The sequence below is a fragment of the Hydra vulgaris genome, chromosome 01 (genome assembly GCF_038396675.1).
Source record: "Hydra vulgaris chromosome 01, alternate assembly HydraT2T_AEP".
NCBI lineage: Eukaryota > Metazoa > Cnidaria > Hydrozoa > Anthoathecata > Hydridae > Hydra > Hydra vulgaris.
Window position 1 is genome coordinate 15,004,933 of NC_088920.1, and position 26,106 is coordinate 15,031,038.

At 25.7% G+C, this 26,106-nt stretch overlaps 1 protein-coding gene across 1 annotated transcript in view; it reads right to left on the reverse strand.

Annotated features, from left to right (window-relative positions):
- Window positions 1-3,868: 3,868 nt before the first annotated feature.
- Window positions 3,869-26,106, reverse strand: part of crim2 (cysteine rich BMP regulator 2) — a gene marked incomplete at its 5' end in the record, with an annotated part of 35,028 nt that continues 12,790 nt past the window's right edge. The window contains 16 exon segments of the mRNA NM_001280890.1: window positions 3,869-4,121; window positions 5,363-5,469; window positions 11,725-12,142; window positions 12,281-12,715; window positions 12,931-12,957; window positions 13,414-13,785; window positions 13,940-13,975; window positions 14,133-14,150; window positions 14,293-14,679; window positions 17,290-17,394; window positions 17,586-17,627; window positions 18,974-19,357; window positions 19,574-19,666; window positions 19,764-19,934; window positions 23,210-23,406; window positions 23,531-23,612. Of these exon segments, the coding sequence (NP_001267819.1) occupies window positions 4,114-4,121; window positions 5,363-5,469; window positions 11,725-12,142; window positions 12,281-12,715; window positions 12,931-12,957; window positions 13,414-13,785; window positions 13,940-13,975; window positions 14,133-14,150; window positions 14,293-14,679; window positions 17,290-17,394; window positions 17,586-17,627; window positions 18,974-19,357; window positions 19,574-19,666; window positions 19,764-19,934; window positions 23,210-23,406; window positions 23,531-23,612 (2,882 nt within the window). The 3' untranslated portion in view covers window positions 3,869-4,113.

The window sequence follows — 26,106 nt, forward strand, 5'->3', positions numbered from 1 at the left end:
TACATTTCTTTTCATTTATACTTCATATTCGGACCAAAATGAAAGTAAACTTATTTAGGTTATTAAAGATGTCAAATAAAACAAGGAATGCGTTATTTATTAAAATGAGCAAACTTGTAAGCCAAGGAAAAGAACTTTATGTGTTTGAGCTTCCAACAACAAGAGATATTTTACCATATGGTATACTTGTAAGAGAAATTAGTGAAAAAAATAGAGGAACTATACTGTAGATCAGCTAGTAGCTGATATGGTACCAGCTGTACTTGGTCAATGGTTAAAGGCAAATGCACTTTTTGTATATCCAGTTGTAATCAATGAAAATTTTTTTTTTAAAAAACTCAAGTATTTATGGAAATCGGCTGTTGATTATAGTAATGAACGTGGGAAAAAAGCTGAAAAAGCAAGATTTTTTTATAAATTAGACAAACATGTGGACATTTTACTATGTAAAAATAATTTAATACTTTTCTCATAGTACAAATGTGCTTCAGAATGTATGGAAAAAATTCATATAAAATGCAAATGTTAGAGCGAAGACATAATACCAATTGTAGAGCTTCAATTCATTTAATCTCAGAGAACGAAAATAAGAAGCTTTGGAATTTTTCATATTGGAGGTGCAAATAGGAAAGAATCTAAAAAAATTGAAAAAAAAAAACAACAAAAAAAGTAGCAATTATAAAGAAAAAAAAAGGTAGTTGGTTAACGGAAAGAAGGCTTTATAAATTATTTTGTATATACTACAATAGAATATATAGAAACATTTATCATAATATATATACGAATACTTATATATACATATATATATATATATATATACAAATTTGAAAAATTCGATTGTCTGAACGAAAATGAATCTGTATCTTTTTTTCAGTCACATATGGGGCAAGTAAGTTTTAAAACTATTATTTTCTATAAAAATATTTATTTCATTGAGTAGGTGGAGTGTTAAATAAGTTGTTGAATAATGTTTAGAGACGCAATAAAAGTTGCAATAAAATTTTGTTTAGATACTGATTAAAAATAAAAAGAACTTATATTTTTTAGGATTATGTACGTCACGAAAATGTTGAAACAGTTTACGCAAATAGCTCCTCTATAGCATTTCAAGATGATAGTGAGCAGAATATAATCCAAGTAGATAGTCCAACTCACTGTAAATCTTCCCTGAATCAAGCATTTTCAATGTATAATACCATGAAAATCAAAAATATCTCTCTGGCTAGTATGAGACAACAAACAAGTTTAAGAGAAGTAGGTGAAATAGATATAGCTACTTTGATAGATGCAAAACTTATAGGCGAGAGTGATTTCCATCTTATTATAGATCATAACAAGATCAAAAGGGCTCAAGAAAAATAGCAAAAGAATTAGACAATCAGTTTGAGGTAGACCTAGAAAAAAACCCAGTTAAATGCCTTTTTTTTGATGGGAGAGTTGATGTTACAAAAATGTTTATAGAGGTGAATGAAAAAATTTTTTATAGTTTCATTAAAGAGGAACATTACTCTGTTGTAAAAGACCCTGGGGATGATTATCTTTTTCATTTCGTTCCAGATCTGACAACTGGTAAAAAAAAGCAGAAGTTATTGCAGATCACTTAGTTGACTGGTTAAAAAGTAAGAATCAAATTCAAAATCGTATGGCTATTTGAGGAGATAGCACAAATGTAAATACAGGTTGGGCAGATGGTGTCATGCAATAGGTAGAAAAAAAATTAAAGTTAAGGTTAGTTTGGATTGTTTGTGATCTACACAATGGTTAGTTAGAGTTAGGGCATTTAATTGAAAATTTAGGCGGCGCAACACTTTCTTATAATAAATGGTCTGGACCACTTGGGAAAAGGCTAGACACAGCAACTGAAATTGAAATCAATTCAAACTTTGCTATAATAAATTTAAGTCCTCCTTTAATATATCTCAGTCAGGAGATTATTAAAGATTTAAGCACTGACTAAAGTTATGCCTATCAAATTTGCCAAGCAATAAAGACTGGAATTCTGCCTAGCAGGTTAGCAATGCTGGAAATCGGACAGGTCTGTCACAGTAGATGGCTAACAACAGCAATTCAATTTTGCAGAATTTGGGTGTCTAATCATGGGCTTACTAGTGAAAATCTAGAAAATTTACAAATGATTGTAAATTTCATTGTTAGTGTTTACATACCTAACTGGTTTAACATTAAAGTGAAATCAAATTGGATAGAGGGACCAAGACATGTTTTGTATCAACTAGAGTTACTTAGAACACAGAATAAAAATGTTTAAGGTATTGTTATGCCAACAATTAGGCGATCAGCGTGGTATGCACATTCGGAAGCCTTTTATAAACCATGCTTTGCAGCAAAAATAGAGAAGAAAGAAAAGAAGCTATACCTAAGATTCTTAAGATTCGAGGAGAAAAAGATAATGTAACTCAAGTCGGAGATAGTAGTATCAGAGTAAGAAAAACACCAGAAATAAATCCTAATGTTGATCAGCTAGGAGACCAAATAACATGGGACTTAAATGTAACTGAGCCACCACTTACCTGCACTCTTACATCTGCCACTATCAAAGAGTTTGTAAACTACCCTATGGAAGTTCCTTCTTGGACTTCTCACACACAGTCAGTTGAAAGATGCGTTAAAATGGTAACTGAAGCTGCAGGCCATGTTTACACACACGAAAGAATAGAATCTTATATACGTGCTCAGCTTGCAAGTAGACATTTAATGTAAAGAAATAAAAGCAAAAAAGATATGGCGACCTTTGTTAAAATACAGGTGGAGTAGCTAAAGACTAAAAAGCAATGTCTTATCTAAAAACCCTGTCAACAATTTTAACTATTAAAAGTATCTTCGATACTTTTAATAGTTAAAATTGTTGACAGGGTTTTTATATTCTATTCGCGGGCAAGAACAACATGAACAAGGAAAAGTGCTTATTTTACAAAGAAAAATACTTACTTTGTAACAGGGTCGTGGCTAGTCTACCCCAAACCCCCTAAAGGGGAGGGGGTAGCCCCACGAGATTTGGGAAAAGGTGTTATTTTAGGGCCTCTTTTTCGAATTAATGGAGTAATTTACTTAATTGTAGGTTTTTTAGAATTTTAAGCCCTTACGCCTAATTTTTCTTTTCTTTTAATGGAGGGGGTAGGGGCTCTAGCCACGGCATTGCCTTGTAAAAATGACTATAAGGTAACACCAGCGCTTACTTAATATAAATACGCATTTTTAAATTTCAGTATTATTAAGAACGTTGTAGATCATGATAATAGATACAAAAACAATTATCAGTGCAATTTCATTAAAAAAATAATAATAAACGTTAAAATGACCAAAAGTGAAAAAATTCATTTCAAAATTTACCGAGCGCTAGCGCTAAATGAAATTAAATTTTTTAAAATTTCTCTGTTCTTAACTAATCATAAAAATACTTTTTTCGCTGCTCTTTTTTGATATTTGAAAAAAAATAAAAAAATTGACGCACCCTGTTGGGGCAACCTCTTGGTTTAAATATGCAATCTCTTGAAAAAAATGTTTCTTTATTTATTATATTTATATCAAATCTTATTCAACAACAACAAAAGATTCAACAATAAGCTAATCTAAAAAATTGACCCCTCTTCTTATTATTTGAGTTTTAATACACATAACTTTTTATTATGTCTGACACATTATAATGTGTCAGACATAATAACATTTTTGAAGTGATAATTATTATGTCTGACACATAATAATTATCACTTCAAAAATGCATTTTATATTTTAAGTAAAATCTTTAAAAAGCATAAATTCTTCTAAGTTAAAATCAAAGCCAACTAGCTTTCCTCAAATTTTAAAGGGAAAAAAACCTAAAAAAACAACAACAACAAATTCATTGGATTTTATGTACGTCATTTATTCATAAAATCTTTACTATGTATTGTATATTAAAATAATTATTTATAATATATATTAAAAAAATCTAAAAATTTTTAAAAACATCACTTTAGCAATATATAAAAGTGCAAAATATATCAAATATATATTAAACAATATTTAATAAAGCATAAATTACAAGACAATACAAATAAAAATGGAAAATACAATAATAAATTATATACTTAATAATTAAAAAACTGTAGCGAGAGTTCATGGACCTAAAATAAAAAAAAAAAAATATATATATATACATACTTTAAAAAATTGAACATATTTTATATATGTTCAATTTTTAGTTCTATATTCAGTATTAGAAAACCTGTTTTTCAGCCATTTTTTCAAACATTTTTTTCTCAGAGCAAATTATTTAAAAAATAACATGATATTCCAGATATAAAAGCACTTTTTTCACCAAAAAAACATTTTTTTATAAATATTAATAGAAAAAAACCACTTTATTTTGCTTTAAATAGATACCAAAAAATATCGAAAACAAATTAAAAAAAGCTACTTGGCTACCTAACAAAATCAAAATATTGCCTTTCAATATTAATCAGATACTGGATAGAATAAAAATAAGCCGGATAGAATAAGAATAAGCCAGATTGTCGAATTTAATCAAGCATTGAAATAAAATAAAAAATCTTGTAAAAAACTCCAAAAAAGAACACAGGGTCTAAACACCTGACTATTTCAAGGAAACATGAAAAAACCAGAAAGTTAGTCAACAGCTTTCTAATCTAAAAGATGCTACGTATTTATGTCAAGACTTTGTTTGGAAAATGATCTACATAACTTATATCAGAGGATTCCTACTTGTTGCAAGGTTTCCCTAAAATCTAAAAACACATACTAAAACTCAAGAAAATTCAATGAAAACTAATCAATGATTCACAAAATCATACAAACAGATATAGACTCTATACAATAAATGTTTGTATAAACGAGTCTATATTTGCACAAATATAGACTCATTTAACTAACAAACAAAACTATAGATCTCTAAACACAAACATCGTGTTGATCTACACATCATGTTTTACTTGATTGAACATTCCTTTTTATTTTAAATATATATACTAACTTTTAACAACACTTTAAGAAAGATTTATTAAAACAAAGAAGATTTATTAAAACTATTAGTCAAAAACAAAAAAATTTCAAAAAAAGAATTTATGAACTAGAAAATTCCGGGGTATGTATTATCCTGTATACTCAAAGGGACATCCAAAGTCTATTATTTTTAGATTATAGATACCTAAATTCCATAAAAGACATCCAATATGGATTCTGGATATCTATAATAGATCTTAGATGCATAAAAATAAGTTATAGTGACTATCCAAAAAAATTCAATCAAATCCAAATAATTTATTATCAATAATATATTTTTAAAATTTTTTTATCTATTATTAATTAAAATATAATTATATTTTAATTAAGTAAATTATAAACTCACCATCATCTGCTACTTCAGCTTCATCAGTTGCTCCTGATGGTAAGCCCTCTATCATTATAGGACAACTACGTTTTGTACATTTCCATTTGCCTTGCTCAACACATACACTTTAAAATAAATATAAAATTTATCTGTGAAATCTTAAATGCAAAATTTTAAATTAATATATTCACTTTAAGGATGATATTATTAAGCCAAAAACATATTGTTTAACAGTGTATTTAATATAAAAAAAAAGAGACTAAAATCCACTGAAAATAATTTAGATCTCATTAAGGAAACTGAATTTTTTTCTTTTTTGGCAGATATTTTTTTTGTAATCAAATTAGTCTGTTCAAGCTTTTGAAGACATTGATTGATGAACTTTGGTGATTACTGTACACCAAATAAAACTAACATACTCAATTCGTTATTTATTAATTAATTCGAAGTCGAAAAATTTTTGAATTATGTGCTCTTAACTTGATCTTGATGAATGAATGAATCTTGATTAATAAATGATCTTTTTATTTTTATTTGCAGTCATTACTTTTATTAGACTAAGATTCTTTTTTCAGTTTTTTAAAAATTTTAAAATGTTGACAACTAAATAAAGCAGGGTCAGATGCGTTTCAAAATTTTTTAGTGTTTTTTAACGTTCAAAAATTATGACCTAATATAGATTTAGTTGAGAATAGTTAAAAAAATATTTTATCAACTTGTTGCTATCATGTTTAGGGCAGTCGTGAATGAAATATGGACTTTTTTGTTTCCAGCCTCTAATAGCTAAACATTTAGAGATTTTTGTTACCAGGCTCCAATCATCGCAATTTTTTCAGTGCATCTTTATTTAACATAGGTATAAACATAAGTACATAAGTATTTGGAGTTTCTCAAACATCAAAAAATGCTTATTTATAGTTTTTAATGATGTCATGACAACACAACATTAAAACTTTTTTTTTAATGATGTCAACAAGTTTTATTTAGATAATATTGATTACAATGTGCTAGTTTCAATAAATCACAACTTTTTAACTTTTGATTAAAAAAATTAAAAAAAAAAAAAAAATGTGTTTCTTCTATTCAAGACAATATATCAACTGTAAAATTAGAAATAAAGAAGACACCTTTCATTAGGTATTATCCCCTTTCAGTTTTTAAGTTAAATTTACATTTTTATTGTAAATTTATAATACTGAGGAAATTACTAATAAAAAAAAATCATTTTTTGCGCAAATGATTAAAAAAGTACTTAAAACCGTTTAAAAAAAAAATCCCATACATTCCAGCATGTGGATGTGCTTAAACCTTTGCTAAAAGGAGATGTTAGGGTATACATTCAAAATATATTTTTATGTTATTTAAAAAATAATTTTTATAAAAACACTTGAGAGTATGGCTATTTGTCCATGATATTTCTATATATCTTTCATTTCAGCCTACAAATATTCGGTTTTCTTCTGGGCGCAAAATAAAACTCCTTGACTATAACAGCTCTAGAATGGTAGCAAATAAAAAAGCTGGGGAGGTAGTTGATGTCATTGGCGATACAGAGTTTTGTGGTATTATTTTTATTTTATTTGTAAAAGAAAAATTTCAACTAAGTTTAAAAATTATATAAACTGATTAATGAAATATATTGATTTTAGCACCAGAAATGTTAAGGTTTGAACCTGTGTTACGAGGCTCAGATATGTGGTCAGTTGGTGTTAACCAGTCATTTAGGAGCTCTCAAAGTAGAGCTCCTAAATGACTGGTTATTTGAGTTCAGATGTGAAACAATGAAAGTTTGAGATAGTTATTAAGTATAACTTTATTGATTTTCTTACAAAGTGCATTGAAAGTACTCAATAAAATAATAATAATTAAAAAAAGAAAATTTTTTTTTTTTTAAACAGGTTCTGTAAAGAATGCTTATAAAAAAAATTAACAAAAGCCAAATGAATAAAACCATAACCTAGTTTTAGAGTAAAAAATCAATAAGTTTCCAACCAAAAAAAAAGATAATTAAATGACAATAATCAATTGGATTTTACAAGCAAAAATACAAAAGTAAATGTAACATTTAATAATAAAAAGAAAAATTGTACCACTAAAAGCACCCAATATAAAGAGCCAGAAAACATTTAGATGCATTGAGTTTGTAGGTAAGAAGAGCAGGGATAAGGTTCTGTCACTAGCAAAAAACCTGTTGAACCTGGTTTATCCCAAAAAACTAATAAACAATAAAGTTAAAGATGTGTTAGGCCTTAGACTTTTTGAGGCCCAGGCTGAACACTGGCTGTCAAATCTTAACACTTTGTAAAAAGCATTAAAAATAAAAAAACCATAAAAAAAACTACGCGCATATGTAAAAGATTTACTCAAACTTCAAGAAAGTATAGCTAGGTATTAAGCCATAATAAAATTGACATAGCTAGGTATTAAGTCATAATAAAAATGGGGTAGATAATAAGTACATATAGATAAAAACATGCCCCAATATAATTACTCAATCACAAACACAAATCGGTATAAATTCAAAGTTACAAAAACCAAAACAATAAAAGGGTTGAGAGTTATTTTATTCAAAAATGTAAATATATATAGTGTACTAGAAGTTTTAAAGCAAGAGCTAATAGTGTACTAGAGGTTTTAAAGTAAACATTTTGAGAAATAAGCACACATGGAAACAACCACACATGGAAATGGGTATACGCTATTAATAACCACATACATCTAGAGTTTGCTGTGCCTATATGGAGACAACACCGTTAATATAAACTTCTAAGCTTTATTTATTTTTTATTTTATAAAATATTATATTTTTATATCTTTATTTATATTTCTATTGTTTTTATTATAAAGAAAATAAAAAATAGTAAAAATCTCAATAAAATCTTTTTTTTTTTGTTTATTTTATTTGTATATAAATAAAAAATATATATAAATTTATATATAAAGAAAAATAAAATAAAACTGTGCTCTTCTTATACGCCAGGGTAAATCTTGGTTTTCTCTAAATTTTTTATTTTATTTACTCTTATTGGGTTAAACAAAGTATTTTAAAATAATTTTTAAAATCTAAACTAACTATTAAACATAGAAATTTTAGGTTTAGTTATTAAAAATGTCTAAAACAAATTACATCATTTTATGATTACATCATCTATTCAAATTGGTACAAAATGTTGCAATACAGATAAAAATAATTATTACAGTTAAAAGCGATCATATAAAACTTATATTTTTTGTCAAAATGGCTGACGAAAAATGTCTAACTTGTGTATGCTGCATTATTTCCTTTGGAAAAGGATCACATAAACTTATTAAAGTAACTACCACAGTACAACTTTATATTCAAAATTTATTTTGGAGAGAAAAATGTATGTAATGTTTGATGAAGAAAAAGAGTGTTGTCCAAAAAACATTTGCAATTCTTGCAAAACAAATTTATATGCATAGAACAGGGATGAAACATCAAAATTAAATGATTGGATTGAGAAAATATCTTAGACTTTAGTCAGAATTAACAGACAAAAACTCATAAGATCATCTGATATTAGTAAAATATCTGAACAGATCACAACAAATAATCAAGATATAATTGATAAAATTATTAAAAAAATATGTCCTTATTGCTTTTTTAAAATAGGTATGATTTCCTTAAACAAAATTAAAATATTGTATAACTTATATAATATTTTAGTTAATAAACTATTTCTACAATTATTGTTAAAAACAAAATTTAAATTTAGCATAGAGTTTATGCTAGTCAATGCATAGCCTATGATAGACATTAAATATTAGTGTATTATTTCCATATGTTTTACAAATATAATAATATCAGAATTTTTCCTACTTTAAATTTCTATTTAGGCATAGGAATTTCTCACTTTTGCTGTAAGAGTGAAGCTGTAAAAAACCTAATTATGTTGGCTGATGGTCTTGGAAAATGTACCCAGTGAGCAAGTTGCTTCTGGAATTCTCAAAATAAAAATGAGGAGACAATATTAATCTGGAGACGAGTTATCTTTAAAAACCTTTGGAAACAACCTTCTTCTTGTTGTTGGCACACCTGATAATAAATGTAGCAGAGCATCTGTTAAAAAGTATAATGAAATCTCTAATACTCTAAACCTCAGTATAAGAAAGACTAAGCTACTTTGTAAACATATGTGACAAAACTTAGGGAAGAAAATGTTAGAATCTAATATATCAACTTAGATAGAGGAGCTGCATAACGTATTTTCAGATTTTTATGATATCAAAACTGAATCATTCATTTCAGGGGATGAAGAGATAAGTCGCAGTTTGGTATTTGTAAAAGATACTTCTAATTTGATTTTTCGTATGATTAATGAAAGAGATTTGAATCCTTATTGCACTATTGCTAGGATTTTCATTGATGGAGGACAGGGTTTTCTTAAATGCGTTATAAATGTTTTTGATCCACTATGTAAACATACAACTTCAGAAAGTCTTGATGATTCCGGTGGAAAAAGTTCATTGGTTTTGGCTTTAGTTGAAGATTTTTCAGAGCATAATGGTAATCTTAGCAAACTATTGAAACCACTAGCTCTGAGTGATGTAAAATATTCAACAGCATTTGATCTAAAATGTGGTAACTCTTTATTTGGTTTAAGCAGTCACAGCGGCAAGTATGTGAAGGGGAAAGTACTCTTGAGACTTCAACAAGTTTGTTGAAGATGGATAAAAAAAATTACATGATAGAATTTAAAAACCGTATTTCTCCTAGAGTTGTGTATCATCTCATTCCTCCACCAGAGTTGCACATTCTTTTTGGTATTGCTTCTATGTTTATAAAAAATAATAATTACACTGTGGCTTGATTTTGATTGGTGGCTAAAGTCTAATTATATAATCTCTAGAGGCTACCACAGAACTGGTTTGGATGGTAACAATTCACTGAGACTTTTAGATAAATTAAATAATTTAGAAGTTAACCTTCTAAGTGCAGCCTCTATATTACCAAATTGACATTTCTCCAACCTGTAGTTAGCTGTCTTTCAAAGTTTTCAATTATTAAAACAAAAGGTTTTAGCATGTTTATTGGAGAATCTATTCCTGAATCAGGTTTAGATTTTAAAAAAGCTTTCGAAAATCTGCAGCTTTATCTTCTGAAAAAGATAAACTATCAATTAAATATTAGCTGAAAAAGTTAAACTACCAATTAAATATTAGCTTGGTGTATATGCTGAGCCACTATCAAGTTTGGAAGCGATACAAGCATCGTTTGGAACACAATAAATATGCAAAGCAGCTTAAGAATTGAGTTTGGTATAAACAGTTTCAAGTAGTCCTTTTCTCTCCTTTTTTTAAAAATTTTTAATTATTGTGAACTTTGAAATGATTGATTTATTTTATAAGGAACTTCGATATTTCATGTTAAACTGTTACATTTATTGTATTGGCGTTATATTGTTAATTCTGGAATTTATCTCAATTTTATCATAAAAGATTTCATTTTTTCATTTCAAAGTTGCATCCTTTTAACAAAAATTGTTTTAGAGATGTAATACCCTATTAATTAAAAAAAACCCTGCCCTCCCCATACTACCCTCTCCCCCTCCATATAATTTTTTAAGTAAAAACTATTTTTACAAAAAAAAATATGTTTAAAAGTAAGTTTAGATTTTAAAAATTATTTTAAAACACTTACCTAAACCCAATATTAATAATTAAACAAAAAAAATTAAAGTAAACCAAAATTTACCCTGGCGGTCTCAAAAGAGCACAGTGTATAGCATTTTAAATACTTATTCAGGTGTTTAAATAAATTATAAAATTTTCTAATAAAAAATATTAAATCAAAAGAAATTTACCTTTTTGTACAATTTTTAATACAACCACTTAAATACCAGACCTTCCACACAAATGTTGGGAGGTTTGGTATTTAAGTGGTGGTATTAAAAACAGTACAAAATATTAAAGTGTGAAATCATAACTTTACAAACCTTAGAAAGAATTATTTTAAACAAGAATAGCTGCACTTAAATTAATTTAAATTATATATTATATGTTAAATAATATAAACATATTACTATATTTACTTTTCTGCAGTGGAAAAGAAGTCTATTATAAGTCTATAAAAGTCTGTAATTAAGTCTACAAAGTTTATTTACATTCCGCAGTGGAAGAAAATTTCAAGACTTTATTTGGTTTGATTATGAGTTTTTAAATAACTTTTATATACATGGTTGAGTGAATACTTAATTACGATTTCTGAGAATTTATTAATCTTTACTAAAATTTGTAAATATTTTATTTAAAACATAATAGTATGCTGTTGTGCTCACTGCAAGAAAACTAAATTATCATTATTATTACTTTTATATAAACACAATAATTAATACCAAAAAAAATAAAAAAATAAATACCATTTATTGCAATCTCTTTCTATTTCTTGTCCGACTGAGTAGTAATTACTATTATCTTCACATTTAGGCTTGCTGTCTTTTTCAATAAAGCAGAATGCAGGACAATTTTTTGTCAACTTAACCTTGTTTTCACAGCTTTCAAAATCAGCTACTGGTTTTTCACAAACTGTGTCATTTGAAGTACATCTACAGACATTACAATCTGAATTTTGCCATATTTCTCCCTCAGTATACGCTCGATTGGTGTTTAGGTCTTTACAAACATGTGTCTCAGGACAAATAGGGCAACATCTGCCTGGAATGGTAATTATCTTACCTTCTGAGCAAGGAGGTAAAGCACACATTGGTGTTGCACACATGGCATTACCTTGATCACAAACACAAGAAGCACAAAAATCAGGTGAAGTCCACTCATCACCTAAAAATGGAACTTTTGAACTCAATAAATTTGAACAAACAGTGCAACTACAACATATATAATTATATACATATAATTATGATTACTAAATATGATAATTTATGCAAAAAATAATTAAATAAATTTATAATAAAGTACCATCTTGATAAGTTTCGTTTGTTTGTTCATAGAAGCATTCTTTTTTTACTGGGGACGACATCAGTATAGGACATGATCTGCAACAATTACCTTCTATCAAAACAGGATTTTTGCATGGCAACATGCTATCCGGAAGACAATCAACAACTGAGCATAATTTCTCCCCATTAATGCAATTGCATTTAGTACATGAATCAGGGGACCATTCATCTCCTTCATTATAAAACTTATTATCATATAAACATGTATTTGAGCATTGAGAACAACACTCTCCTGGTTTTGGGATTGGTGTAGGACAGTTAGACACACAACTTTTAATTGCACAAGCTGAAAATCCATCATCACACACACATGTAGTACATGGATCAGCTAGCCATGTTTCTTCGTGTTTGCGAGTTATGTTATTTTTTTTATCCAGACAAGAGTTTTTGCTATCTAAAATATTTAAGATTAAAAATTTGATATACTACTTATTTGATAATACTACTTACACAAGTTGCTAAAAATCTAAACAACAAATTATTTATTTTAAATTAACATTTGTTTATTAATTTTTATCATCATTTAAATTAAAAGAAACTTATTTATTTAAATTTGTTTTTATAATTTAAGATTATTTTTATTTACTTTTATTAATAATGTTAAATTACCTTTTTTCTGAAAACTGGATATACAGCCTAAAAGAAACAAGCATTATAATGAAAAACTGGAAGTAATCTATTTAAGTAAAAAGGAAAGAAGCACATATATATCCCACATATAAAAACTCAATGTGCTTTACTTCAATGTGATATTTACTATGTATATAAATATAATAAACATTAAAAGTAATTGATAAAAATTAGTAAAAAAAATAAGTAAAAAGTAAATAAAATTGAAATTAATTCATTTTTTTTTATTTTTACTGTTTATTCTTTCATATTTCAAAACTTAAACAATCATAAACTTGGTAACTTCATGGAGAAACAAGAGAAGTTTTTACAAAAGAGTTTACAGAGAAATAATGAAACAAAGTTAGAATAGTCTTTTAAAAACACTTTAAAAGTTATGTGTAAAAATTATCAGAATAAATGTTAAAAAAAACTAAAAAGAAAAATAAAAAATTCAAAAATTCAAAATATTCAGATACTTACTATAACAAATTAGATGTACATCTTTGCTATAAGTGTTCGTATTTTCCTGAAGATCAACTTGATAAGAAGTAACTGTTAAGTAATCTCCTTTTTCAATCCATTTTTGAGATGAATCTGAAGAGCACCAGTTGACATTAAGTACTGCATGCACACTAAAGCGTCCTGATAAATCGGATGGCTTTTTAAGCTGGAGAACATAGTTATATTCTTTGTCTTTAAATTGTGATACACTTAATACAAGCATGGCAAGAGTTTTTGACTTATAATCAGCAATAGAAACATCTCTGAAAGAAATTATCAAGCAAGATGATGCATTGACTTTAGGTACATCGGGAAAGAATAATGTACCATTTACCCACATCATTTCATTACCTAATTGAAAAAATCAAAAATTAAATAAAATCTTTCAAAACAAAACTAAAAAAATTAAAAAATACATGGTAGTATAAACTACATGGTACATAAACAATAAAAATAAAATAGTAAACAAATATTTAAATATTTAATAATTAAGATATTTTTTTACCATTATTTGGAGATTTTGAGATTGCTGATGATAAATCTTTGAAAAAAACAAAAAAAAAAAAACTGAAGCTTAAAAACATTTTATAACATATCAGCATATTAATTAAGTTAAATGAATTAAAAAAAGAAAAGAAAAAAGACTTAAAACATATTAACTTAAGTAATAATAAAAAATAAACATAGTAAAAAAATACCTTCTTTTGTTTCACATTCTATAAAAACAATAATAAATTGTTTAAAAATGTTTTCATATGTAAATAATTCATTTAATACAAATTTTATACAAATTTTAAGATACAAAAAGTTGTGAAGTAAAGAATATAAAAAAAAATTAGTAGTAAAAAAATCACATACCATAACATATTACATCAACATCTAAATTATAGCTGTTTGATTCCTTATTTAGATGAACAGTGTGGGTTACTGTATTTAAAAAATCCCCTTTTTTGAGCCATTCATCTGAACCTTTTTTATAACACCATCCATTATTTAAGACAGCTTGAACCACATAAGTACGACTCAATTCTTCATTAACTGGTTTCATTGACTGAAGAACATATTGAACACTTTTACCAATTTTGTAGAACGACATGTCCATAAATGCTGAAGAAAGAGTTATAGATTTTGCATCTTGTAATGTAACATCACTGAAAGAGATCCAAAGACAAGAATCTTTTTTTAATACGCTTTCAGAAATATTAGAGAATCGAACTGATCCTCTTATTTCGATCACAGTGTTGCCTAGCAATATAATAAAAAACTAAAATATTATAAAAGTTCTATTAGGTTATAGTAATAAAAATAAAAACTGCAATAAATAAATAAAAAAAATTGCATAATAATTATAATAATATATATAGTATAATAAATAACTAATAATGATAAATATATAAATATATGCTGAAATAAAAAATGTAAAACCAGACTAATAATTTTTTGGGTAGTCATAAAAACAAAACAAAAAATATCACATTTTTTGTCTTTAATATTTGACTATGATAAATAATGTGCATGTTTTAATAATATCCCAACTACATCTCTGATAGCACTACATTTAGCTTGTTTTTTAGCACTGCAACCTTGTTTGTCAAAGCTGAAACTTCAGAAACATAAAATTGAGAGAGAATTGAGAACAACAACAAAGATTGAGAGAGGGTTGGAAACAACAACAAAAATGTGTAACATCCATGACTATAAAGACTTTGGCCATGGTGAATACAATTAGAAAAATAAAACAAAATAAAACCAAACACAGGAAAGTAAATAATACAAATCAGAAATTAGAAAAGAAATTTATGAAATTATTATGACAATGGATTTATTAAGAAATTAATAATAATAAAGAAAGAAAATTAGATTAATGCTTAATAATTATTGAAAACAATAACTAAATAAGTAAATAACTTTTAAATAAACCACAAAAGTTAATTGCAACTTTATGAAACATTGCATACTTATATACAACAGATAAATACAGAAAATGACTATCTTATAATTCTAATCTAATTGTATAAAGTGTATATAAAAAAAGAAAACTGGCCTTTAAAATGGAACTCAATTGATGGTGCGTGCACTGCATATACTTTTGTCTCTAAGAGGGCATTCATTTCTTTATTTAAGGTTTTCAGTACTTTCTTACATTTTTGGTATTCAGGCTCAAATATTCATAATTAAGCTTTATAATAAATTTTATTACTTAACTGAGTTTTATAATTTAAATTAAATATTTATTATGCAAAACTATTTGTACTTATAAATATTCTATTTATTCAACCAAATTTCTGTTTATAAAATAATAGACCCGATAAATAATAGATCAATTTTATACTATTTTAAAATCATTTTTTAGAATCATTAAAGGATATTTTTCAAGATGTCAGGTAATGAATAATCATGATCCAATATTTGATTCGTTTATGAGCTCATTTTGAATATCAGTGAGTCTATTTTTTAACATTGTTTGATATTATGTTATTAACGTATCAAGATTGTTTGATGTTATATTAATAGATTAGTTATTTTTTTCATTTCTGTTTTGGTTAATTTAATATTGTTTTAAGGAATTATCACTTATTTTGAGAAATATTTTTCTTTTAGAATAGCAATGTTATAAACATAGAATCTTTAAAGGCTCGTTATTCTTTAAACTGAACTGAACAGGGTTTCCTTGTTTATGTTGAAACCAATATGTTTATGTAAGATGGTAATGATTGAATAACAATGTTTTAATTCTTCAATTGTGCAGTAACCGCTAATTGAACATAGTTAAACTTGATAATTTTTAAATTTTATTTAAATTTGATAACTTTTAAACTTTTAGTTTTAGTGTGGAATTTAAACACCTAGAATAAATAATATCATAAATGTAATAATAAATAAATAATAAATAAATAAACTAAATTTATTTTAGAACTATATAATCTATATATACTAATATAAATTTATCTAAAGTATTATCGTATAATACTAATATAAATTTATTTTAAAAAGCATAAAAATGGTATTAAAAAATATAATAGAGTAATATGCAATAAGATAACCAGATACAATTAAAGACAAAACTTTTAGTGAGATTATAGCCTAGTCTAAACACCCTGGGTCAGAAGAGTCTGGGTCAGAAGAGTCTAAGCAAAAGCAAAAAGAGGAATAATAAAGTATGAAGAGAGAGCTGATTGGGTGAAATGGTGCTAAATGAATGCAACAAATCTGTTTTCATAACAAATAAGTGATATGATATGCCTAGCATGTAAATGTTAGAATCTTTGCAAACTAAATCTAAAGATGAAACACATTTAAATTCCTAAAAGAAAAATACTTTTACTTCAAAGAGTTTAAGATCTTCAAAACATACAATCAAAGTTGATAGTAAAAGTCCTATTTGTAAATGTAATTTTCGAGTCTCATTTTCAACCAGTCTCTTACTGAAATCTGATGCATACTTAATTGCTTCAAAATTTTAAGTCACAGTAAGTAAGTAGTACTACTTTAAATTTATTAATTTTTGATTATTTTTTGTATTAATATTAAACATTATTTTCAAATAAAAAATTATTATAAACAAATTTGAAGTTTAAAAAAAACATTTGGTGATAAACATCCAGTGATAAACATCCGGTGATAAACATCCGGTGATAAACATCCGGTGATAAACATCTGGTGATAAACATCCGGTGATAAACATCTGGTGATAAACATCTGGTGATAAACATCTGGTGATAAACATCTGGTGATAAACGTCCGGTGATAAACATCTGGTGATAAACATCCGGTGATAAACATCCGGTGATAAACATGAATAGCTAGTTTATGAACAAAAGTTAAATTTTAAGAATACGAACTTTAAAAACTCACTCATTTGAGGTCCATCAAAAGAAAATTTGGAATCCACATCATCATCACCACTTGAATCAGATTCTTCTTTCTTTTCTAGTTCAAATTCAGATTCTTCCATTGGAACTACATGCAAAAAAAGTTCAATAAAAATTACAAACCTATCAGATAGAATCCCTGCAATTAATGCCATTATTAGATATTGCTTCATAATTTTATTATCAAACTGAATCGTTGTCAATAACTTCAGAGAAAATACTTTCATCAATTTTATCATTAGAGAGAATCATCGTTAATTTGAAAAGAAATTTACTTACGTCCCATTTGAATATCAGTGAGCAAATCTGTTTTATCGCAGTCTAAACATAAAAATCATCAAAAATTTTTAATGATTTTGAAAATTGCTTTAATATCATAAAGAAATTAAGAATTATATTGTTTCATATTATTTTGTATTTTGAGTATAACTAGTTATTCAAATAATGTATTCAATTCATGTAAGCATTTAAAAATTAGAAAAGATTCATGTAACCAAAGTCATATTTAAAAAGTAGATCAATAATAAGTAAATAAGTAAAAAAGTAGATAAATAATAAATAATAACAAAAAAATAAAAAGTAAAATGAAGTAATAAATTAATTAAAAACGATATATATATATATATATATATATATATATATATATATATATATATATATATATATATATATATATATATATATATATAGGCCAGACTTGAAATTTATAGAGATAGAGAATAAAATCCGAAGTAAGAAAGTGTCGAGCTCGATAAAGAGATGCTAATTTTGCAACAGATTTGATATATGGTTTCCAAGAAAGATTGGAAGTAAGAGTTAATCCTAGAAGATGAAGAGTGGATGACTCATCGAGTACATCACCGCTCATAAATATAGGAAGATCTAAACTATTGCAATAACGATTGGCTGAAAAAAATTGAGTTTTATCTGTATTGAAGTTCACCAGCCACTGTGAGCCCCATGCTGTAGCAGAAGCGAGATCCTTTTCAAGCTCAAATGCCCCCTCCAAGCAATCAGAGAGTGTTGGCTTCTTATCACAACAAGAATAAATGGTAGTATCATCAGCAAACAATGCCACCTTAGATGTGAGAATATCTGGAAGATCGTTAATGTAAATTTAAAATAGTATAGGGCCAAGGATAGAACCTAAAAGTTACAGAATAAGAAGAAGAGTGCTGTCCATCAAGGACAACTTTTAGAGTACAATTGGAAAAGAAGGATTCCATAATCTTATTGATGTTGCCAGGTACACCATAAGAAGAAAGCTTATGGAGAAGATCAGCATGCCAAACTTTATCAAAAGCTTTTGAAATGTCAAGAGCGATAACCTTAACCTCTCCACCTTTATATAATGCACGATAAAATCTATCAGTTATTACTGTTAGCAAGATCAAAATTCATATTGATGGTCAGAAAGTAAGTTATTAGATTCAAGATGAGAAATTAAGTGTTTGTTAATTAAAGATTCAAAAACCTTGCTTATGATAGGAAGAAGACTAATGGGACGGTAGGTAGACGAATCAGATCGCTCTCCAGCTTGAAAACAAAATATTAACAGAAAAAAACAAACAACAAAAAATATTTAAAATGATAAAAAATTTGAATATTAAACAAAATGTTTATTAAAAATATAGTCAATGTTTATTTAAAAAATCCTAGTGACTTACCATAACATTTTATAGTAATATCTTTTATATATTCATCTTTGTCATTACTTAACATAACTGTGGTTCTCTCATCTGAAAGATAATCCTTCTTTTGAATAGATCTACCATCTTCTACTGTTCTGCTGCACCAACCAATGTTTAGAAATGCTCTAACAGAGTATATTCTACCAATATCTTCTGGTAGGGGCATCTTGCTATTAATCTTATAATCAATTACATCTTTAGTGGTGACCTCAAAAAAATGTACAACTTGAGTAGCTATAATCCGGGATGCAACATCTGCTAATGTGACATCCTGGAAATGAACAATTAAACATGACTTTGGAGGAATTTGGATGGTTTGTGGTAAAATAACTAATCCACTTATGGTCATTGTTTTATCACCTGAAAAATAAACTTAAATTGAAAAAAACTAAATCAAAAAAACTAACTTAATCTAATTCAGTATTTTTGCTTTTTATTTAACTGATTACCATATCTATTGTTAATTCCCAGAACAAATTAATAAAAAACAACTTTTTTTTAAAACAAATTAAAAAAAAAAGTTTGTGTTTTAATAAAAACTTTATAATAAAAAAAGTTTTCAAAATTCAAACTTACTCATTGGTCTTTCCTGGCTTTTGCCAACATAAGGAAACATTGGCATACCTACAAAAGGAAATGCATTCATCGGCATTGCTGCTAAAGGCTTATCTAAAGGAAAAAAAAGATAAAACCATATAAAATGGTATTAATAATATGGCATTGCTGTTGAGCAAAGTGGAAACAAAAACTAAAAAAAACCACTTACCTCTATCTCCACACAATCTAAGACATTCATCTTTTGACTTGAAGTTATTTTTGTTACCCTGGCAACCACCATAAATAAACTCTTTGCAAGTACCAGTAGAAACATCAAAATGCCATCTTGGAAAATATGCGTAGCAAGCACCAGTATCTGGTGCAAGTTTACAAACTTCAGCTAAAAAAAGAAAAAAAGTTTAAAAAGTATTGCATATTATTTTTGTTTGATTAAAACCAATTTAAATATCATATTTTATTGTTCAAATTTATTTATATTTATTTGTATCATATATAATTTAAAATATATTTAAATATAATTTACTTATATATTTAAATATATTTATTTTGTTTATGTTTACTTACACTTTTTAACACATTTAGGTTGTTTACAAAAACAATTCTCAGAAACTTTGTTAGAGACATTTGTTTTAAGTTCATCAGGTTCACACTGTACATATGTTGGAGGACATAGTGAAACACAGGATATATTTGATAATCCATTACAAATGCAATAACCTGTGCAGTCTTTCTTAACAAATTTTTCTCCCAAATCAAAAGTCATTCCTTCAAAATAGCATTTTGCTAATTGATGCAAAAATACACAATAATAATAATCCACAGTTATTGATGCTGTATACATTTACAGCTATATGTTCATTTAAGCATATATGTGTGTGTATGTGCGTGTGTGTGTGTGTGTGTGTGTGTATGTGACTATATATATATATATATATATATATATATATATATATATATATATATATATATATATATATATATATATATATATATATATATATATATATGTATATTTATGTATATATGTATGTATGTATATTTATGTATATATGTATGTATGTATATATACATATATATGTATACATATATGTATACATATTAAGCACCGGCAAATAGCTGTTTAATAATGAATGTTTAACAAATGACTATAAAAAATAGTCATTTGTTATACTTCAATATCAAAGTTTTACGAATATTTGCCATTAGACTTCATTTAATTTAATGTCAAAGTTAATTGAATTTTGCTGGTGCTTATTGTATAATATGATACATATGTATGCATCTCATATATATTTGTAAATATTTGTAAATACGTTTGTACATTTACAACAATAAAAGATATATTACAACAATCTTATTATTTATCTTATTATTATTTATAAGAAATTATAAACTTGTATTCGATTTTGCTGATATACTAATAAAAAAATATTAGCTAAAAAAAAGGGGCTTTATAAAAGCATTTATTGCAAATGAATATAATTACTAATTATAAATAATAATTAACTAATTCTAGTCCTAGTCCTCTACAGATTGAAAAAATTTTTTTCTCATAGTAACTATAAAATTTTTAACAAAAACATTAAAGTTAATTAACAATTGAACAAAAAAAAACAACGTTATCTCAGACTGAACAATATTCTACATTTATACACAACTATATATGCATAATATTCTACAAATGAAATATCTTTTCTTTTTCCTACTTGCAAAGATCAATTTTCTCAAAAAGCTTCAAAAATGCTCAAACAACAAATGCTAAAAAAATCTTGCTTAGTAAACAACTTTTCTTATACTAAGAATGAATTCAAAAATAGTTAATAAACAACTTTTTTTTTTGAACCACAGTGTGACCACAGACTACTTTTTTTTTATTATTCTTTAATTATTTTTAACTAATTTACCAATAATTTTATTATTTCAACTTTAAGTTGAAGTTTTATGAAACTCTATAGACTTTTTGATATAATCTTAGTTCTATAAAAGACAGCAAATCCATCTATCCATTTATCCATCAAATTATCATTAAACAAGAAAATTTTTTTAAAAATAAATAGTCATCAATATAGACACTTCTCCATTTTGAAATTTTTCCTTTCTTATTAATTCAGGAAATTTTTCTGACAAATCAAAAATTTGTTTCCTATTTTTTTTAAACTCTGGGCGAATTTCCAAAACAGAAATTCAACTGAAAAACAACTGCCTGCCCAACTCCATAGATGAAATTAGAGACATCATTTCAGACTGTCAGATATGCTATTAACTAAATATTAACCTTTATATTATAATTATGCATAAATATATATATATATATATATATATATATATATATATATATATATATATATATATATATATATATATATATATATATATATATTGTGTATAGTAGTATATTTGTGTATATATATAACATTTATAAATTTATAGAAATCATAACCCTCGTAAACATCAAAAAATGTTTTTACGGTTTCTACAATTTACATACTAAATTATAAGTAAGCATTATAAGGGATTTTTTATGAACCGTGTTAGGAAAAATAGTGGACTATTATATCATATATGTTTAATGTTAAATAATACATAGTATTAAAAATATATTATAGAAATGGCATTATATACATTATAATATTATGTGAACTAATTTAAAAATATAAAAAAATTAAGGTAAATATTTTTATTTTTTTACAAAATAAAACAAAAATATTTTGTCTATTAGGTCTTTTCAAACAAAATGCCCCAAGAAAAATATTAGTATGAAAGAATAACCTCCACCATCATGAAAATAACAAACTTAGCCTTGCAAAGAAACTGAAGAAAATGAAATGGAAATCAGCACTACCAGCACCTTATTACCCAGTCTTTTCTATATGCATCATTAAACTCTAGTTTGCACAATAAACTAATGGCTTTCAAATGCACAAAATGTAACCAGTGTTGATTTATTTAACTATTTAAGTTAATGAATTAATTCTTTCAAAAGTTCTGAGCTACCTTCTCTTTATCCTTTGGGTAGAGACCCAAAGGAGAAAGACCCAAAGAGAAGGTAACTCAGGGTTACTCAAGTAAACTTTTGGGTAGAAAGAATGCACTAAATATAAAACTTGTAATATATTTTAAGTGTAATGTTCTAATAAAATACAGTAATAATTAGTAATAATAATAAAAATTTAATGTAACATAATAAATATTAGAAAAAAGTTTTCAAATACTTAGCTTAATTATACATTATGCATAAATGAAACACATTTTCACTAATTACATAATAAACATATAAAACTTATTAAAACTTTTTTCTGCAGAAGTTTGACCATAACAAATTTTTTTTGCAAATTGTCATACACCACATGTGCCATACTCATGTGTTATACAACAAAAAAACATTAGGAACTAATCTTAGACCTAAAGAGCTACTATACACAATATATATATATATATATATATATATATATATATATATATATATATATATATATATATATATATATATGCATATATACTATACACAATATATATATACACAAATATACTACTATACACAATATATATATATATATATATATATATATATATATATATATATATATATATATATATATATATATATATATATATTTATGCATAATTATAATATAAAGGTATAAACAAACTTACAGCTATCCATTACAGAACATTGTCCAAGATTTGGATATCCATACTCAGGGTTAAGCTCTAATTTTGTTATATTACAGTAATATCCTACTGGGCAGGTGATATCCTGATGGATATTTGAACCTTCTGAACAAGTAAAGCCTTCTGCCTTTAAACAAGCACTGTCTAATGATATTTTAAATACCCCATTTACACATTCTCTATTAAAAAACAAAAACAAAAAAATTATAAAAATCAAACATATAACTTATATTTGATTATAATAATTTAAATACAACTATTATAACTTATTTAGGACAACAAAATTAAAAGAAAAGCTTTTACTCATTTTCACACATCCTGGATGTGTTTAGTATAACACCAGACTCAATTGTTTCTAATTTACTCTCTGCAGTACGTTGGCAATCTGAAATGATACAAAATTAAATAAACCATGAATTTAAATTTAAATTAATTTTAAAACATTAGATTTCAATTTTGTAGAATTTATATTTATACCAAATATTATCATTATTTTATAATAAAGATAAAGTGCAAATTTGGAAAAAAAAAAGAGAGAAATTTGTCGAAGATATTGTAGAAGCCAAATGCAGAAGAAAAACTAAAACTCATTTTTTTAAAATTAAAAGTTGATGAAAAGAGTTGGAGTTGAAGCTAGAATTTAAATTTTTAACTATGGTAACATGTCTGGTAACTATGCAATTTATGACCTTTAGTCTAGATGTATTTACACTCTCTGTTTCACTAATCATAAGTAAAAAAAGGATAAAATCCATTTCAATAAGTGATTAAAATGGTATTATAGATATGATACTATATTATAGTGAATCAAACCCTTTAATTTAACTGTTTAAGAAATAAATAAATTAGATATAAAGTTTTTATTTTTTATTATTTTACTTTGTTTACATTTTAATATAAATTATAAAAAGGTCCTCAATTTTGAAATTGGGCAGCACCCAAATTGGTGCCCAAATATGGTTAGCGCTGTCGAAAGTGGCCTGATAGCTATAGCATGCTATTTTAATACTTTTTATTAACAAAACTATTACACTTACAATTTTTCATTCGATATATTTAAAAAAAAATTTTTTTCATTTTTAAATATACTCTTTTTCTTCAAAACAGTGAAATTTTAAAACAACAATTACCAGAAACATTGTGAAATGTTGATTGTAAAAAATATGACTTATGCGAATGTGAACCAATTATAAGAAAAATATTTAATTGCACTGAAATAATTCATAATAAATAATATATAATAATAAATAATAACAATAAAATGTAATCTGCACAAATAAAAAATGTCAAAATCGTTAATTATTAAAATTTCAAACAAGCTGAAAGTAATTAGAAAATTTAACATTAGTTCATCTAAAAGTCATCTAAAAGTTAAAAATAATTTTTCTAATATTGTTCTAGTTAAGTTTCTGTTTTATTATTGTTTTAAAATAAACAAACCATAAACTGAAACGAAATCAATGAATGATAAAATAAAAAAAGGATAAACAAGAGATAATAAATGCATAAAACTAATATATTTTTAAATTTAGAAGCGTCTCAAATAATAGTTCAAACTCAATTAATTTAAATGGGATTCAATTAATTGAATAAAGCTAATATTTATTTTATTTATGCTAATATTTATGTTTTATTTGCTTTGTAGACATTAGAAAATATCAAAGTAATGCTTGCAAAGAAAAGCTTGGATTAAATAACTTCGAAACTACAATTTTTGACCAATTCTTTATAGTAAAACACTTTTAAATTAAAATAAAAACATATTTTTTTGGGTTAATTTTTTAATTTTAACTAATAATTAATTTAAATAATGATTAATCAAAAATGCTTCAAAATAAATTCATAAAAATAATGCTATTGTAATTATTGTACTGTTGTATATTCATAAAATCAAAGTAACAAAAACTTTTCATAGTAGCCATAGTAACAAAAAATATAATAATTAATAGGTAATAGAGCTCCTCAATAAAAAAAATCGAATTCACCTGAAAACCAAAAAATTTTAAAGAACTTTTAAACTTATGTTAAATTTTATAAAAGAACCTGTTAAAAGAAAAAAATAATGTTAATAAAAATATTGTTAATAACATTAATAAAAAAAAAATAATGGCAATATTTTAAAAATTTAATTTAAAAAAATTCATAATTATTATAATTTTAACTTAAGTATAATTTTAGAATGAAACATTGTAAGCCTAATAATTTTAAATACTAAAAAGTATTAAAGTAGCATGCTAAAGGTAAAACAACAAAATTACATTTCCTATGATCATAATTAACATGTTAAGAGGACTATGAATACCAGTTCATCTCTTGAGAACCCTCTTATATTGTGAACTCAGGCTGTACAAGTCCGAGAGTTTTCTTCCACGACCCAGAGTCTTCTAATTGCTTATTCCTGAATTTACAATTACATATGTCCTAACTTTATTTCTAACATCAATTATCCCATTATATTAAATTTTATAATTTATTAATTATCAATTATACTAAATTTATCCTAACTTTATCTGCTTTCATTCCATTTTTCCAACACTGAAATCATAGCATTATTTCTTCTCTAGTCTCTACAATTAAAAATAAATGATATGCATAGGATAACTGCTATGGCAACAAACATTAGTTATAGAATAGCTGCCATGGCAACAAACACTGAACTAAAAAGTTTCTAAAGCAATAATAAAATGCAAAGAACTGAGTCCTAATGCACACCAACATTTTAAAAATATCTTTCCAAATCTTTGTTTAGATTTCTATTGTGATATTTTCATAAATAGCCAACTTTCTTTAACGCTGACTTACCTTGAAGCCCGCCACACACCAAAATACAGTAAAGCCCACCACACACCACATTTATGTCCACTTAAAGTTCTTTTTTT